Source organism: Mercenaria mercenaria, chromosome 13, assembly GCF_021730395.1.
Source record: "Mercenaria mercenaria strain notata chromosome 13, MADL_Memer_1, whole genome shotgun sequence".
NCBI lineage: Eukaryota > Metazoa > Mollusca > Bivalvia > Venerida > Veneridae > Mercenaria > Mercenaria mercenaria.
Genome location: NC_069373.1, coordinates 24,786,523 through 24,806,601, shown reverse-complemented (window position 1 = coordinate 24,806,601; position 20,079 = coordinate 24,786,523). Strand labels below are relative to the sequence as shown.

Sequence of the window (20,079 nt, the reverse complement as noted above, 5' to 3'; positions counted from 1 at the left end):
TAGTGTCACCTGTCAAATTGTAGTTTGTACTTTCAACATTTTTATTTTTGCGAACCACTCTTCAATTTTAGAGAAATATATTGGGTTTAAATACTTGTATAATGTCAATCAAAGTTTTACTAGGCATCGATTGAATGTCCATTTCATCTATTGTAACAAAATCTCCGTTCAGTTGGGGAAAAAAACTAAAACCAAACTGAAACTGGTAGACTATACTAGCAGTACATCAATCATTAGCCGACTCTCAGGCCCTTCAGGCCTTTGATTTATGAATTATTATGTCTCCCCCAGGAGACATATTGTTTTTGCCCTGTCCGTCCGTCCGTCCTTCCGTCCGTCCCTACGTCACACTTCATTTCCGAGCAATAACTGGAGAACCATTTGACCTAGAACCTTCAAACTTCATAGGGTTGTAGGGCTGCTGGAGTAGACGACCTCTATTGTTTTTGGGGTCACTCCATCAAAGGTCAAGGTCACAGGGGTCTGAACATTGAAAACCATTTCCGATCAATAACTAGAGAATCACTTGACCCAGAATGTTGAAACTTCATAGGATGATTGGTCATGAAGAGTAGATGACCCCTATTGATTTTGGGGTCACTCCGTCAAAGGTCAAGGTCACAGGGGCCAGAACATTGAAAACCATTTCCGATCAATAACTAGAGAACCACTTGACCCAGAATGTTGAAACTTCATAGGATGATTGGTCATGAAGAGTAGATGACCCCTATTGATTTTGGGGTCACTCCATCAAAGGTCAAGGTCACAGGGGCCTGAACATTGAAAACCATTTCCAAGTCAATAACTGAGAACCACCTGACCCAGAATGTTGAAACTTGATAGGATGATTGGTCATGAGAGTAGATGACCCTATTGATTTGGGATCACTCGTCAAAGGTCAAGGTCACAGGGGCCCTAACATTGAAAACCATTTCGATCAATAACTAGAGAACCACTTGACCCAGAATGTGAAACTTCGTAGGATAATTGTACATGGAAAGTAGATGACCCTATCGATTTTGGGTCACTCATTAAAGGTCAAGGTCACAGGGGCCTGAACATGTGAAAACCATTTCCAGTCAGTAACTTGAGAACCACTTGACCCAGAATGTTGAAACTTATAGGATGATTGGTTCATGCAGAGTGATGACCCTAACGATTTTGGGGTCACTCATTGAAAGGTCAAGGTCACAGGGGCCCGAAACATTGAAAACCATTTCCGGTCAGTAACTTGAGAACCACTTGACCCAGAATGATGAAACTTCGTAGGATGATTGGTCATGCAGAGTAGATGACCCTATGATTTTAGGGTCATCTGTTAAAGGTCAAGGCCACAGGGCTGAACATGGAAACCATTTTCAATCAATAACTTGAGAACCTCTCGACCAGAATGTTGAAACTTCATAGGATGATTGTCATGCAGAGTAATGACCCTATTGTTTTTGGGTCACTCCATAAAGTTCAAGGTCACAGGGCTGAACATTGAATACACAGTTCTGAAATTACTGAGAACCACTTGACCCAGAATGTTGAAACTTCATAGGATGATTGAACATGCAGAGTAGATGACCCCTATTGATTTTGGGGTCAGTCTATTAAAGGTCAAGGTCACAGTGGCCTGTTCATGTGAAATCTTTTTTTGGAAATAACTTGAGAACCACTTGACCTACAATGTTGAAACTTAATAGGATGATTGGACATGCAGAGTAGATGACCCCTATTTATTTTGAGGTCACTTGATCAAAGTTCAAGGTCACAGGAGCCTGAACAGTGACTTGAGAACCACTAGGCCACGAGTGTTGAAATTTAGCGGGATGACTGGACATGCCAAGTAGATGATCCCTATTGCAGCCAACCATCAGTGTCTCTTTGACTTTCGCTCCTGACCCCTATTGACTTCTTGCCTATAGGACTTTGCATTGGGGGAGACATGCGCTTTTTTACAAAAGCATTTTCTAGTTCCCCTTTTTACTTAGAATTTCAGGTTAAAGTTTTATGCACTTGCACTCTATCTCTGTTATTACTGAATGGATCTGATTCAAACTTAAACAATTGTTCAACAGCATTACCCTTATCATATGACACAAGGTGCATAACTCTGGCGCCAATTTTTCATTAATTATTCCCCCTTTTTACTTAGAATTTTTGGTTAAAGTTTTGATGCACTTTCACTCTGTCTCTGTTATTACTGAATGGATTTGATTCAAACTTAAAATAGTTGTTCAACATCATCACCCACACTGTATGACACAAGCTGCATAACTCTGGCACCAATATTTAATGAATTATGCCCCCTTTTGCTTAGGATATACTTATATAGTTTTTTGATACATTTTGTCTTTACCTCTATTACTTTAAGTTGATATTTTTGACATAGACTCAGGTTATTGTGCAATATCTTCATCCACAATTGGATTCATTAAACACTCCAGTGACAGCTCTAGTTTCCTCAGATGTGCCCAGTTTCACTATCCAGCATCGAAATAGTCGAGCGCGCCGTCTCCTGTGACAGCTCCTGTTGGAGGTCATTAGAAAAAAAAAGGCAATGATACTTCTAAGGCAGCACGAATGACCGGAACTACTAGTGTACCAGAACTGTTAACCAAGAATTTGGGTGAGTTTGTTTTTATATGCCCATCTCTGAAAGAGCGGGGCATATTATGTGAACACGCGTGCGGGAGGCGGCGGGTGGGCGGGAGGCATCCAAAGCATGTCCACTCTCATCCAATCTTCACCAAACTTGGTGACAAAGTACGATAACCATCCCCCAGGCACTCTTGGATTATGGCCCTTGAATTAGGCCAAGTTCAATGACGGGCATATTTTGTGACAGTCTAGCTCTCTTGTGTACTTTCTGTAACAAATCTAACACCTTATTTCTGCAAACTGGTAATGAAGTTCCATTCAGAAATGGTTATACTTTTTAGCTTGACTATTCGAAGAATACTCACCCTGGCATTGGTGTCGGCGTTGGTTAAAGTTTTTATGAAATGGTAATATTTTGTATACCATGGAAGATATTTACTTCAAACTTGGAACTCTTGTTTATTATTACAGTGTCTACTTGTAGGCAAGAGTACATAACTCTGTCAAGTATTTTGGCTGAATTATGGCCCTTTTTGGACATGGAAATTGGTACAATTTTCATACAAGTCCATGTTTTATAAAAACTGTTTCACCTGTGGCTTTGAAACTTTGAACACTTGTTTATTGTCATGATTTCCATCTTTAGGCAAGAGTACATAACTCTTGAATATTTTGGCTGAATTATGGCCCTTTTTGGATTTGGAAATTGGTTAAGTTTTCATACAAGTCAACTTTTTGTCAAAACTGTTTGACATGTGGCTTTGAAGCTTTGAACACCTGTTTATCATCATGATCTCCATCTGTAGGCAAGAGTACACAACTCTGTCAACTATTTTGGCTGAATTATGGCCCTTTTTGGACTTGGAAATCAGTTAAATGTCTCATCCCAGTCCATATTTTGCTTACCTGTTTGTCATATGGCTTTTAAACTTTGACCACTTGTGTACCATCATAGTACCATCATAGTCTACATATGAAGGCATACATAACTAGGACAAGGACTTAAGATCAGTTATGGCCCTTTTTTGACATATAAATTAGTAAAGTTTCACATACCATTACATATTTTGCCTGAACTGTTTGATATATGGCTTTGAAATTTTGAACACTTACTTACCATCATGGTCACACCTTGTCATATAGTCCAAATCCACAAGTACAGTCAAATACCGTTATCTTGATATTCAAGGGACTGCAAAAATTGCATCACGTATCCGAAGTTTGATGTAATGATATCGTCTTATCTAGGACTACATTTTGTATCTGTTTAGGACATATTGTCATTTCATCTCATGCTTCTTGTAGAGGGTTTGAAAGGGGAAAGAAATAATATAAAACCTAAATACAATCTTAATTTTATTGACAAATAAAATATCTTAATTCAATAGTACATACATACAACTTTCCCTAAATAAGTTTGAATGCAGCACTAATGTTCCTTGTTGAGTAGCCATTTTGAGTGTGTTAACGAAAATTTTTACTCGGTCAAAATTGGCAGATTTTTACTCAGTCAAACAGAAAAAAAAAATTCTTCCAAATCAATTGTTTGCACGCTGTTTTAGACTTATTATTGGGAATAAAATGCAAACTTGCAAACATTTAAATTTGCATAAAGCCTAAATAACAAACAGAACAAACACGCAAACTAACCTGTGTATAGTTAATACAGCGCCGGACAACAATAGGTTGTTTTTTACACCTTACAAATACCATGGATATTTTATGACAAGCTGTGATATCGGTGAAAAAAGGTGTATAAACAGTACAGGTAAGTTGACTGGACTGAAAAATCCCATCGAGCTAAACAAAATATTGTGCTAGTGATATTGAGATAATGATAAATAATACCATAAAAATATATAGAGAAAAATCAGGACCAACCAAAACACATAGTGCTAACCGAAGTATCCAGCTATCCGACATTGATGTAAAGATCTTCAACTGTACATTGTCTAATCTATTTTTCTTATTTTGTCTAAAAATCTCTGGTAATGTTTTGACCCCATCCTTCCATTCCCACTGGGGGAGACATATTGTTTTTGCCCTGTCCGTTATTTCGTCCGTCCGTCACACTTCATTTCCGATCAATAACTTGAGAACCATTTGACCTAGAACCTTCAAACTTCATAGGGGGGTAGGGCTTATGGAGTAGACGACCCATATTGTTTTTGAGGTCACTCCATCAAAGGTCAAGGTCACGGGCCTGAACATGGAAAACCATTTCCGATCACTAACTTGAGAACCACTTGACCCACAATGTTAAAACTTCATAGGATGATTGGACATGCAGAATAGATGACCCCTATTGATTTTAGGGTCACTTTTTTAAAGGTCAAGGTCACAGGGGCCAGAACATTGAAAACCATTTCCGATCAATAACTTGAGAACCACCTGACCCAGAATGTTAGAACTTCATAGGATGACTGAACCATTTGACCAAGAACCTTCAAACTTAATAGGGTGATAGGACTTAACAGAGTAGATGATCCCTGTTGTTATTGGGGTCACTCCATCAAAGGTCAAGGCCACAGGGGCCATCTGTCTGTCACACTTCATTTTCGATCAATAACAAAAACCATTTGACCTAGAACCTTCAAACTTCACTTGGTGATAGGGCTTACAAAGTAGATAACCCTGTTATTTTTGGGGTTACTTGATCAAAGGTCAAAGGTCACAGGGGCCTGAACATGGGAAACCATGTCTAATCAATAAGTTGAGAACCACTTGAGCCAGAATGTTGAAGCTTCATAGGATGATTGGACATGTAGAGTAGATGATCCCTATTAATTTTTGGGTCACTTGATCTAAGTTCGAGGTCACAGGGGACAGAAATCGGAAAACCGTTTCTAATCAATAACTTGAGAACCATTTGACCCAGAACCTTCAGTCTTCATAGGGTGATAGGACCTACAGACTTCATAGGGTGATAGGACTTACAGAGTGCATGACCCCTGTTGATTTTGGGTCACATGAGCAAAGGTCAATGTCACAGGGGCCTGAACATGGAAAACTCTTTCTGATCAATAACTTGAGAACCACTTGGCCCAGAATGTTGAAACTTCATAGGAAGATTGGACATGCAGAGTAGATGACCCCTATTGATTTTGGAGTCATTCAATCAAAGGTCAAGATCACAGGGGCCAGGACATAGAAAGCAGTTTCCAATCCATAACTTGAGATCCACTTGGCCCAGAATGTTGAAACTTCTTGGGGTGATTGGATATGCTGAGTAAATGATCCCTATTGCAGCCAACCTTTGATGTCTCTTGGACTTTTGCTCTTGTCCACTATTGACTTCTTCCCTATTACTATGAGGGAGACATGCGCTTTTCTACAAAAGCATCTTCTAGTTATTGATGCAGGTCGATTTGTAGAGTGAAAGCATTTCTTGATGTGAGGACTTTTGAAAGTTTTGAAATAGGACCAGTGCAAACCAAAAGCGAACATATGCCTATATATTTCGCACCATTACATGAACATATCAAAGTCACCTTACCAACTTTGTTGAAACGAAAAATACTTTATGGCCTGTGTGATTTGTTGACAGGTTTCATCCATCTGTAAGCATTTTTGGCAAAGAGGAGGAGCCAGCGCTGCAGAGGTGGCACTAAGAACCAGAGTGGGAGCCAAAGCATATTAATTTCTGAGTATTGGCAGATATTTAGACTTCTTTTCTCCACCGTAACATGTCAAGTAGCGTTTGAACATATAAGGAATATAGTTATATCATTGTCCATGTCTGTTTGCCAGTCGTTCTGCAGTTACAGCTGTGTATACAAATGTCATATTGAGTGAATATTTATTGATATTTGTATAGACTCATGGTTGCTATCCTGCAATTTTATTTTTGAACAACATGTTAGAAGAGCCGAATGTTAAATAAATATGCATTTCCTTCGAAAACGATGTCACAGAAATTCATGGGTTGTGACAAAAATTTCAGCTTATGATTATTTACTGGAAGGCTTTAATGTTGGAACTGGTAGGCGTTGATGTAGGAACTGGAAGGCTTTGATGTAGGAACTGATAGGCTTTGATGTGAGAACTGGTAGGCTTTCATGTGGGAACTGGAACTGGTAGGCTTTGATGTGGGAACTGGTAGGCTTTGATGTAGGAACTGGAAGGCTTTGATGTAGGAACTGGAAGGCTTTGATGTTTGATGTTGGAACTGGTAGGCTTTGATGTGGGAACTGGTAGGCTGTTCTGGTAGGTTTTGATGTGGGAACTAATAGGCTTTGATGTGAGCACTGATAGGCTTTGATGTAGGAACTGGTAGGCTTTGATGTGGGAACTGGTAGGCTTTGATGTAGGAACTGGAAGGCTTTGATGTAGGAACTGGAAGGCTTTGATGTTGGAACTGGTAGACATTGATGTGGGAACTGGTAGGCTTTTCTGGTAGGTTTTGATGTGGGAACTAATAGGCTTTGATGTGAGCACTGATAGGCTTTGATGTAGGAACTGGAATGCTTTGATGTTGGAACTGGTAGGCTTTGATGCGGGAACTGGTAGGCTTTTCTGGTAGGTTTTGATGTGGGAACTAAAAGGCTTTGATGTGAGAACTGGTAGGCTTTTATGTGAGAACTGGTAGGCTTTGTTGTAGGAACTGGAAGGCTTTGATGTTGGAACTGGTAGGCTTTGATGTAGGAAGTGATAGGCTTTGATGTGAGAACTGGAAGGCTTTGATGTAGGAAGTGATAAGCTTATATGTGAGAACTGGTAGGCTTTGATGTGGGAACTGGTAGGCTTTGATGTGGGAACTGGTAGGATTTTTAATCCCCCGCCGTCCGTCCGTCCGTCCTTCTGTCCATAACAAAATCGTGTCTGGTCCATATCTCCTAAACCCCTTGAAGGATTTTCATGAAACTGGTCAAATGATCACCTCATCAAGACGATGTGCAGAACCCATGAGTCAGCCTTGTCGGTTCAAGGTCAAGGTCACAACTCAAGGTCAAAAGTTTGAGCCTGCCATTTTGTGTCTGCTCTATATCCCATAAACCACTTGAAGGAATTTTATAAAACTTGGGTCAAATGATCACCTCATCAAGACGATGTGCAGAACCCATGAGTCGGCCATGCCGGCTCAAGGTCAAGGTCACAACTTAGGGTCAAAGGTTTTGAGCCTTCCATTTTGTGTCTGCTCTATATCTTCTAAACTCCTTGAAGGATTTTCATGAAACTTGGGTCAAATGATCACCTCATCAAGACGATGTGCAGAAATTATGGATCAGCCTTGTCGGCTCAAGGTCAAGATCACAACTCAAGGTCAAAGGTTTGAGCCTTCCATTTTGTGTCCGCTCTATATCTCCTAAACCCCTTGAAGGAATTTTATCAAACTTGGTATCAGATGATCACCTCATCAAGACAATGTGCAGAACCCATAAGTCAGTCATCCCGGCTCAAGGTCAAGGTCACAACTGAAGGTCAAAGGTTTGAGCTTTCCATTTCGTGTCCGCTCTTTATCTCCTAAACCCCTTGAAGGAATTTTATAAAACTTGGGTAAAATGATTACCTCATCAAAACGATGTGCAGAAATTATGAGTCAACCATGCCAGCTCAAGGTCAAGGTCACAACTAAGGGTCAAAGGTTTGAACCTTCCATTTTGTGTCCACTCTGTATCTCCTAAACCCCTTGAAGGATTTTCATCAAACTTGGGTCAAATGATCACCTCATCAAGAACTCATGAGTCAGCCATGTCAACTCAAGGTCAAGGTCACAAGTGAAGGTCAAAGGTTTCAGCTCTGTATCTCCTAAACCCCTTGAAGGATTTTCATGAAACTTGGGTCAAATGATCACCTCATCAAGACGTTATGCAGAAGTCATGAGTCAGCCATGTCAGTTCAAGGTCAAGGTCACAGCTAAAATCGAAGGTTTACCCTTTCACTATCCATAGCAGTGGCGGGGGATTTAGCTGTCTTTCAGACTGCCTTGTCTGGTAGGTTTTGATGTGGGAACTAATAGGCTTTGATGTGAGCACTGATAGGCTTTGATGTAGGAACTGGAAGGTTTTGATGTTGGAACTGGTAGGCTTTGATGTGGGAACTGGTAGGCTTTGATGTGGGAACTGGTAGGCTTTTCTGGTAGGTTTTGATGTGGGAACTAATAGGCTTTGATGTGAGAACTGGTAGGCTTTGATGTGGGAACTGGTAGGCTTTGATGTAGGAACTGGTAGGTTTTGATGTAGGAACTGGTAGGTTTTGATGTAGGAACTAATAGGCTTTGATGTGGGAACTGGTAGGCTTTTATGTGGGAACTGGTAGGCTTTGATGTAGGAACTGATAGTCTTTGATGTGAGAACTGGTAACTTTGATGTTGGAACTGGTAGGTATTGCTGGTAGGTTTTGATGTGGGGACTAAAAGGCTTTGATGTGAGCACCACTGGTAGGCTTTTATGTGAGAACTGGTAGGCTTTGATGTAGGAACTGGTAGGTTTTGATGTTGGAACTGGTAGGTTTTGATGTGGGGACTAAAAGGCTTTGATGTGAGCACCACTGGTAGGCTTTTATGTGAGAACTGGTAGGCTTTGATGTAGGAACTGGTAGGTTTTGATGTTGGAACTGGTAGGCTTTGATGTGGGAACTGGTAGGCTTTGATGTAGGAACTGGTAGGTTTTGATGTTGGAACTGGTAGGCTTTTCTGGTAGGTTTTGATGTGGAAACTAATAGGCTTTGATGTGAACACTGGTAGGCTTTTATGTGAGAACTGGTAGGCTTTGATGTAGGAACTGGAAGGCTTTTATGTAGGAACTGGAAGGCTTTGATTTGAGAACTGGTAGGCTTTAATGTTGGAACTGGTAGGCGTTGATATAGAAACTGTTAGGCTTTGATGTAGGAACTGGAAGGCTTTGATGTAGGAACTGGAAGGCTTTGATATAGGAACTGATAGGCTTTGATGTGGGAACTGGTAGGTTTTGATGTTGGAACTGGTAGGCTTTTCTGGTAGGTTTTGATGTGGGAACTAATAGGCTTTGATGTGAGCACTGGTAGGCTTTGATGTAGGAACTGGCAGGTTTTGATGTTGGAACTGGTAGGGTTTGATGTGGGAACTAATAGGCTTTGATGTGAGCACTGGTAGGCTTTTATGTGAGAACTGGTAGGCTTTGATGTGAACACTGGTAGGCTTTTATGTGAGAACTGGTAGGCTTTGATGTAGGAACTGGTAGGCTTTTCTGGTAGGTTTTGATGTGGGAACTAATAGGCTTTGATGTGAGCACTGGTAGGCTTTGATGTAGGAACTGGCAGGTTTTGATGTTGGAACTGGTAGGGTTTGATGTGGGAACTAATAGGCTTTGATGTGAGCACTGGTAGGCTTTTATGTGAGAACTGGTAGGCTTTGATGTAGGAACTGGTAGACTTTGATGTGAGAACTGGTATGCTTTGATGTAGGAACTTGTAGGCGTTGATGTAGGAACTAGTAGGTTTACTGGTAGGCTTTGATGTGGGAACAATAGGTTTACTGGTAGACTTTGATGTAGGAACTGGTAGGCATTGTGTGAGAACTAGTAGGTGTACTGGTAGGCTTTGATATGTGAACTAGTAGGCTTTGATGTGGGAACTGGTAGGCTTTGATGTTAGAACTAGTAGGTTTACTGGTAGGTTTTGATGTGGGAACTAGTAGGTTTACTGGTAGGCTTTGATATAGGAACTGGTAGGTGTTGATATAGGAACTGGTAGGCTTTGATGTAGGAACTGGTAGGCTTTTATGTAGGAACTCGTAAGCTTTTCTGGTAGGTATTGATGTGGAAACAAGTAGGTTTACTGGTAGGCTTTGATGTGGGAACTGGTAGGCGTTCATGAAGGAACTTGTAGGCTTTGATGTGAGAACTGGTCGGCTTTGATGTAGTAACTGGTAGGCTTTGATTTAGGAACTGGTAGGCTTTGATGTAGGAACTGTTAAGCTTTTCTGGTAGGTTTTGATGTGGGAACTAGTAGGTTTACTGGTAGGCTTTGATGTAGGAACTGGTAGGCGTTTATGAAGGAACTTGTAGGCTTTGATGTGAGAACTGGTCGGCTTTGATGTAGTAACTGGTAGGCTTTGATTTAGGAACTGGTAGGCTTTGATGTAGGAATTGGTAAGCTTTTCTGGTAGGTTTTGATGTGGGAACTAGTAGGTTTACTGGTAGGCTTTGATGTAGGAACTGGTAGGCTTTGATGTAGGAACTGGTAAGCTTTTCTGGTAGGTTTTGATGTGGGAACTAGTAGGTTTACTGGAAGGCTTTGATGTAGAAACTGGTAGGCTTTGATGTGAGAACTGGTAGGCTTTTATGTAGGAACTGGTAAGCTTTTCTGGTAGATTTTGATGTGGGAACTAGTAGGTTTACTGGTAGGGTTTAATGGTTAAGGTTGCTGACTTCAAATCACTTGCCCCTCATCGATGTGGGTTCGAGCCTCACTCGGGGCATTGAATTCTTCATGGCAGCCATCCAGCTGGCTTACAGAAGGTTGGAAGTTCTGCCCAAGGCCAGTTTTCTCTATATTTCTATATTTTCTCTTCTGAAAGTGCCAGCTTGGTCTGAAAATAGTTTCACAGCACTGTTCCTTGGCTGACCATCTCCTAAATTCTTTCAAATCATTCTGCTTCATTCATAAACATGGCCACCAAGGGGCAGGGCTATTTTTCCTTATATGACCATATGGTAAACTTTGAATGTTTTCTTCTCAGAAACTGCTGGCCCGATTTCAGAATAATTTCACAACAATATACTTTAATTGATCCTCTATCAAAACCCTTTAGTGAAAAAATGGACTGCTGGACATTTATCCCCAGTGAAAGTAGTAGATAAGACATTTGCACCGGGTTTACGACCATTCGTCGAAAGGTAAATGATAGAATAAGACTATTAGTCGAATGGACAAACAAAAGAATGGAAGAATTGTCAAATACGACAAATGGTTGAAACATATTTTAACGTACGACACTGCACCGTGATCTTTGGTCTATTTGATTACCTAAAACACATTCAAGAATATGTTACGCGCGATTTGACCAATTCACTAGGGGAGCGAAAATCAGTATTACTCTGCGAGCTATATTGTACAGTTATAATACATTGTAAATAATTATCGATTTTGCAAGGTTTTTAAAATCATTTCTCTTGTGATATAGTACATGGCTAGTTGAAAGTGGAAAAATGTAAGTTATTTTCAAGTTCAAGGGGAGCCAAGAAATTGGCTTTGGATGGCTATGTTTATGGGAAGGACAAAAGTGATCCAAAAAGTGTCAAAACGTACTGGAAATGTCAAAATAGAACATGCAAGGGACATTTTATTACCGGATCTTATGATAGAGTTTTGAAGATCACTCACAGCCACGGACCTGACAACCCCCAGATAGAGATACAGAAGACCATGGCCCGACTTAAGGAGGCGGCAATTTCGTCAGATGATTGTTCCGCCAGACTTCTAAATAAAGAGTTGATGTCATCCCTACCACCAGAGTTCAGGGGCTATTGGCCAAATGAAAACTCTATGTAAAGAACAATTCAACGTCACCGGCGGAAGTTTCTTCCACCTATTCTGCAATCATTAGATGAAATACAATTGGAAGAGAGTTGGCAGCTGAATTCGAGAGGCGAACAGTGGTTGCTGTGTGATAAGGGTCAAGGAGCAGATAGACTGATAATTTTCTGCACGGAAAGGTGCCTTATGTATCTTTGTAATAGCGATGTATGGTACGTTGATGGTACGTTCACGTTGCCCCCACTTTCTTCTACCATTTATATACACTACATGGGGTAGTTATGGGACAACTGGTACCACTTGCCTATTGCATACTGACTAGAAAGACAAAGGACATATACCAGCAAATGTTCCTCGCCATTAGCTATAGTGCAGGCATGAAAGGTATTTCTTTTTTTTTTTTTTTTTTTTTTATGTTTAAAATGTACAATTTACGAGATGAAAATGATTGTGTTTAATCTTGAATCTAGTTATAATAACTAAATAGATACACACAATAGAAATTATATATTTTGCTTTACAGGGTTCAGTGTATCTGTGTCGAAGTTTCGGGCAGATTTTGAAGAGGCATGTATACAGGCCTTCCAAGACGTATATCCAAAAGCTACCGTAGAAGCCTGTTTCTTTCACCTGGCACAGGCTCATTTGCGTAAGGTCGGGGATCTGGGCATGAGACAACAGTATCTGGAGGATGAGGAATTCGCAATTTCATTGCGCATGTTTACGGCATTTGCATTTGTGCCACCTACCGAAGTCACAGACATATTTGCAGAGATATGCAAAGCCATTCCAAAAACAACGCACGATTTCTTACCATGTATGGAGGAGACATATGTTGGGTGCTATAGGTTTAAATCAAAGTCTAAACCTGATGGAACAATGGTAAGTGTGTGCTCCAAACATAAAAATAAATAAATAAATAAATAGCACTACATGTGATTATGTAGTTACTCAGTCATTACTACACATTAACACGTGTCATTAACTACTTACTCATGTCATTAACTACTTACGTTATTTACTATTTACTCATGTCGTTATAGGTGTTTAAGCGTCAGTAGAGGCCACCCATGTTCTCCCAGATGTTGTGGACCGTGTATCTACACACGGATGAAGAGCCACGCACAAACAACCACTTGATAAGCACCATCTTTGTGTTCCTGGATAGATTGAAAGGCGACCAAGCGCACACCGAAACACAGATTGAACGTTTAATCGCTGGTGAAAACCCAAAAGAACCCAGGAAGAAGGTAAAAAATAACTTTATATAACATAGACATTTTATAAATTACAAACTTTTAATACCCATGAATCATTTCGAAATAATTTATGTCCCAAATTATGGAGTTTATTTCATTATTTTATATATCATGAATAATGCTATTTCAGGAGAAGAAAACCAACGAGAAACTGTTGACGATCGTAAAGGAGTTTTATTCAAGGCCCCATTTGGACTTCCTGCGAGGTGTAGCTTATAAGTTCCGTTATTAGTGATAGCACTATCAATTGTGCGCTGATAGACAGTCCACGGTGTAAAGGAATATACTAGTGTCTAACCACTTTTGACAAGTTCGATTGACTTATGTATTTATATTGATAATAAATCAAATACAGTCTATTTTGTTTTCCTACTTTCGTTCTTAACTCATTCTTTGCCTTTGAATGTTTTGGACAAGTAATTTTTACAAGTTTTCGAAAACTTTTCGAAGAAATTCAACACATACCATTTCTATCAGATATCCATTCTATCACTTGTCGTATTCGATCACATGTCCATTCTACCAATTGTCTCATATGTCTTTCGACATAATGTCGTGCACCGATTTGCACCACCCACCTCCCACTGCTTTATTCGGGATTGACATTTGCCCAATGTGCAATGTTTATAACACTCAGACTTGTAAATTAGACAATTAACTGCTAATAAACTGTAACAAACAAAGTTGTTACCTGCAATAAGATAGTTATCTTCTAAGTGTTTGGGGACAAAAATATTGGGAGGATTAATGTCTGTTTCAGAAATAAGCTCTTGGGTGGAGGTGGGGAAGGGAGGCGCAAATGTCCTATCTACCATTTCAGCTTGGGTGCAAATAATTAGCAGTCCACCTCTCATGGGGGGAAGGGGGCAAATGTCCAGAACCCTTGACTCTCAGAAGCGATTTATGGCTGTCATGGCCTGCTTTTTGTACAAAAGGTTCATTTTCATCTCTTTAGTGTCTGAAAATAAATAAACTTTGCTTTATCTATTGCAGAATGAATCATATTTCAGCATTCAAGCAAAAACCAATGCAATTGACTTAAACTTTTATGAAAAATTGCAGTAAAATGAGAATAGGGTGAAGGCTTTATCTGTACCTTTGTAAAAACTGAACATTTTTTAATGATACTTAATAAGATGTTTGTTATTGTATCATGCTTTGAACTAAAATTGTAAAGCTGGAGAAACATGGTAGAAGGTCAGAAACCACCATTTCAAAAAAGGATGGGGACTTACTGAGAATAACGTAATCACATATCTGAGACTGTTTAGTTTGTTCTGACTAGTCAGTCATGCAGACATTGTCTTTTTCATTCCTTGTTTTGGTGGAACTGAGATAGTTTTTATAAAAAACACAGTTAGGTATACATGTTCCAATTTATTGAAGGCTCTGTATGTGATAATGCTAAATGGAAGTCTGTGGGAAGCAATTGGTGGTTTGTAACCTTAATAGGATTGTCTATGAAAACTTTAAGCTGTTAAATGTTATAAATTGAAGAAATTTTATTGAACTGGTACAGAAAATATGTACAAAGTTATAAAATTTTATAGTTTACCTTTCATTTTTCAGAGTGCTTTAAATGTATGTGTGTTGTTGGTGTCCGAGATTGTATGGGAGAAATACAGATTTGGTAGTGGATTCTGTGAACCATTAGTTATACATTTCCCTGATTATAGTAAAGGTTTGTTCATTTTAGATCAGTTTTTTAGAAAACTAAAAGCTTACTTGATTACGCTTATGTCCACTTGGTACAAAAAACCAGGACTAAAGTCATAGGAGTTGTGGTTGTAACTGAAGTAGAGTTTGACTCCATAACCTTAAGTAAGGCCAAAATAGTTCTGTTGTCTTTACTGAACATACCAAAGACATAAAAAATGGTACTAGCAGCTTCCTTGCTTGGCGCTCAGCATTAAGGGGATAGTGCTAGGGCTGGTCAGCCCGGTGTCAGTATAATGTGACTGGGTGGGGTATCATGCCACGTGTCTACAGCGTGATATTCCAGTGAGACAGCACTATAAAGTTGGGCATTGTGCTCATTGCTACAAGTAGACACCGTCGTTTATATGACTGAAAAATTGTTGAAAAAGACGTTAAACTTGAATACACACACACACACACACACTGAACATACAGTTTGTTCAATCTTACTGAGTCAGTGACACATAGAATTGCAAATGCTCACTGAACATGCAGTTTGTTCAATCTTACTGAGTCAGTGACACATAGAATTGCAAATGCTCACTGAACATACCGTTTGTTCAATCTTGCTGAGTCAGTGACACATAGAATTGCAAATGCTCACTGAACATGCAGTTTTGTTCAATCTTACTGAGTCAGTGACACATAGAATTGCAAATGCTCACTGACATGCAGTTTGTTCAATCTTACTGAGTCAGTGACACATAGAATTGCAATGCTCACTGAACATACCGTTGTTCAATCTTGCTGAGTCAGTGACACATAGAATTGCAAATGCTCACTGAACATGCAGTTTGTTCAATCTTACTGAGTCAGTGACACATAGAATTGCAAATGCTCACTGAACATACCGTTTGTTCAATCTTGCTGAGTCAGTGACACATAGAATTGCAAATGCTCACTGAACATACAGTTTGTTCAATCTTACTGAGTCAGTGACACATAGAATTGCAAGTGCTCACTGAACATATCGTTTGTTCAATCTTGCTGAGTCAGTGACACATAGAATTGCAAATGCTCACTCAACATGCAGTTTGTTCAATCTTACTGAGTCAGTGACACAAAGAATTGCAAATGCTCACTGAACATACAGTTTGTTCAATCTTTGTATGATCTTACCGGCCCCATGTGGTTCTGGGACGATCTGTGTATGAAAAGAATTGGAACCACTGTCTTACCCTTGCATGATCTTAAGAGACGACTGATAGGGTCTTAACGCTTGGTTTTGCTGTAACTCTGTGATTCCAGCAGGTATACAAATTTTGATTCCATACCTCATGTTTTTATTTCGATGTAAATGAGATGTAAAACCAAAATTTGTAGTCCTGTTTGGCGCCATATAACCCATACTGTGTTGGTGTGCAGTAAAACCCAAATCAAATCAAATCAATCTTACTGAGTCAGTGACACATAGAATTGCAAATGCTCACTGAACATACAGTTTGCTCAATCTTACTGAGTCAGTGACACATAGAATTGCAAGTGCTCACTGAACATACAGTTTGCTCAATCTTATTGAGTCAGTGACACATAGAATTGCAAATGCTCACTGAACATACCGTTTGTTCAATCTTGCTGAGTCAGTGACACATAGAATTGCAAGTGCTCACTGAACATACACTTTGTTTAATCTTACTGAGTCAGTGACACATAGAATTGCAAATGCTCACTGAACATACAGTTTGCTCAATCTTACTGAGTCAGTGACACAGAATTGTAGATACTCACTGAACATACAGTTTGCTCAATCTTGCTGAGTCAGTGACACATAGAATTGCAATTGCTCACTGAACATACAGTTTGCTCAATCTTGCTGAGTCAGTGACACATAGAATTGCAAATGCTCACTGAACATACAGTTTGCTCAATCTTACTGAGTCAGTGACACATAGAATTGCAAATGCTCACTGAACATACAGTTTGCTCAATCTTACTGAGTCAGTGACACATAGAATTGCAGATGCTCACTGAACATACACTTTGTTTAATCTTACTGAGTCAGTGACACATAGAATTGCAAATGCTCACTGAACATACAGTTTACCCAACCTTGCTGAGTCAGTGACACATAGAATTGCAAATGCTCACTGAACATACAGTTTACCCAACCTTGCTGAGTCAGTGACACATAGAATTGCAAATGCTCACTGAACATACCGTTTGCCCAACCTTGCTGAGTCAATGACACATAGAATTGCAGATGCTCACTGAACATACACTTTGTTTAATCTTACTGAGTCAGTGACACATAGAATTGCAAATGCTCACTGAACATACCGTTTGCCCAACCTTGCTGAGTCAATGACACATAGAATTGCAAGTGCTCACTGAACATGCAGTTTGTTCAATCTTGCTGAGTCAGTGACACATAGAATTGCAAATGCTCACTGAACATACAGTTTGCGCAATCTTACTGAGTCAGTGACACATAGAATTGCAAGTGCTCACTGAACATACAGTTTGCTCAATCTTACTGAGTCAGTGACACATAGAATTGCAAATGCTCACTGAACATACCGTTTGTTCAATCTTGCTGAGTCAGTGACACATAGAATTGCAAATGCTCACTGAACATGCAGTTTGTTCAATCTTACTGAGTCAGTGACACATAGAATTGCAAATGCTCACTGAACATACAGTTTGCCCAATCTTGCTGAGTCAGTGACACATAGAATTGCGAATGCTCACTCAACATACAGTTTGCTCAATCTTACTGAGTCAGTGACACATAGAATTCCAAATGCTCACTGAACATACAGATTGCTCAATCTTACTGAGTCAGTGACACATAGAATTGCAAGTGCTCACTGAACATACAGTTTGCGCAATCTTACTGAGTCAGTGACACATAGAATTGCAAATGCTCACTGAACATACAGTTTGCGCAATCTTACTGAGTCAGTGACACATAGAATTGCAAATGCTCACTGAACATACCGTTTGTTCAATCTTGCTGAGTCAGTGACACATAGAATTGCAAATGCTCACTGAACATACAGTTTGTTCAATCTTACTGAGTCAGTGACACATAGAATTGCAAATGCTCACTGAACATACAGTTTGCCCAATCTTGCTGAGTCAGTGACACATAGAATTGCGAATGCTCACTCAACATACAGTTTGCTCAATCTTACTGAGTCAGTGACACATAGAATTGCAAATGCTCACTGAACATACAGATTGCTCAATCTTACTGAGTCAGTGACACATAGAATTGCAAGTGCTCACTGAACATACAGTTTGCTCAATCTTGCTGAGTCAGTGACACATAGAATTGCAAATGCTCACTGAATATACAGTTTGCCCAATCTTACTGAGTCAGTAACACATAGAATTGCAAATGCTCACAGAACATAACCTTGCTGAGTCAGTGACACATAGAATTGCAAATGTTCACTGAACATAGAGTTTGCCCAATCTTGCTGAGTCAGTGACACATAGAATTGCAAATGCTCACTGAACATAGAGTTTGCTCAATCTCACTGAGTCAGTGAAACATAGAATTGCAGATGCTCACTGAACATACAGTTTGCTCAATCTCACTGAGTCAGTGACACATACAATTGCAGATGCTCAATGAACATCAGGGTTTGACTCTACCATAAGTGGTCAAATTATTGCCCTTGGCTCAAAAATGGCCATGCCCATGTGTGTGACATGTATATAATTTAGGCTAATATAAAACTTTGAATATCTTCTTCTCTGGATCCGTAATACCTAGAGCCTTGATATTTATATGTTATACAAACACACTTGAAGCCTTTTACATAGGTGAGCTCTTTAGGGTCAATCACCCTCTTGTTTTGTTCTTTATAAAAACTGAATATTTGTCTTTGTGATATTCATGCTTAGCTTGAAAGTGGGTTATCCTGGTTAAAAACTAGGTCACTAGATAAGGACATAGTAAATCATTAATACTCCCACAACTCATTTTCTACCTAATCTGGATGAAACTTGGCCAACATTTTTGTCTTGACAGTTAAAATGTGTCCAGAGTGAATGTTTTATTGAATCAATAGCAGCTGAGAAACTGGATCATCTTGGCATAAAATGTAGGTAATTTGGTCAAATCATTAATAGCATTACTAATCAATCTGACTAAAGTACTTGATCTTCTAAACGAAGATCTGAGAACGACCCATTCACATTCGTCTTCTGTATATTTTGGATTTCCAGTATTGCTATTTTTAGCTCACCTGTCACAAAGTGACAAGGTGAGCTTTTGTGATCGCGCGGTGTCCGTCGTCCGTCGTCCGTCCGTGCGTCCGTGCGTCCGTGCGTCCGTGCGTCCGTAAACTTTTGCTTGTGACCACTCTAGAGGTCACATTTTTCATGGGATCTTTATGAAAATTGGTCAGAATGTTCATCTTGATGATATCTAGGTCAAGTTCGAAACTGGGTCACGTGCCATCAAAAACTAGGTCAGTAGGTCTAAAAATAGAAAAACCTTGTGACCTCTCTAGAGGCCATATATTTCACAAGATCTTCATGAAAATTGGTCAGAATGTTCACCTTGATGATATCTAGGTCAAGTTCGAAACTGGTCACTGTGGGTCAAAAACTAGGTCAGTAGGTCTAAAAATAGAAAAACCTTGTGACCTCTCTAGAGGCCATATTTTTCATGAGACTTCATGAGTATTGGTCAGAATGTTTATCTTGATGATATCTAGGTCAAGTTCGAAACTGGTCACGTAGGGTCAAAAACTAGGTCATTAGGTCAAAATAGAAAAACCTTGTGACCTCTCTAGAGCCATATTTTCTCAATCATCTTCATGAAAATTGGTCAGAATGTTCATCTTGATGATATCTAGGTCAGGTTCGAAACTGGGTCACGTGGGTTAAAAACTAGGTCATAGTCTAAAAATAGGAAAACCTGTGACCTCTCTAGAGGCCATATTTTTCATGAGATCTTCATGAATATTGGTCAGAATGTTATCTTGATGATATCTAGTCAAGTTCGAAACTGGGTCACGTAGGGTCAAAAACTAGGTCATTAGGTCTAAAAATAGAAAAAACCTTGTGACCTCTCTAGAGGCCATATTTCTCAATGCATCTTCATGAAAATTGGTCAGAATGTTCA

General features: G+C 39.6%; 1 protein-coding gene across 3 annotated transcripts in view; it reads left to right on the top strand.

Annotated features, from left to right (window-relative positions):
* Positions 1 to 20,079, top strand: part of LOC123529321 (origin recognition complex subunit 5-like) — a 331,040-nt gene that overhangs the window by 163,604 nt on the left and 147,357 nt on the right. For all 3 annotated transcript variants that reach the window (XM_045309605.2, XM_045309606.2, XM_053521347.1), the window contains exon 6: positions 14,871 to 14,982. In XM_045309605.2, coding sequence (XP_045165540.2) covers positions 14,871 to 14,982 — 112 coding nt within the window. The remainder of the gene's footprint in view (positions 1 to 14,870; positions 14,983 to 20,079) is intronic.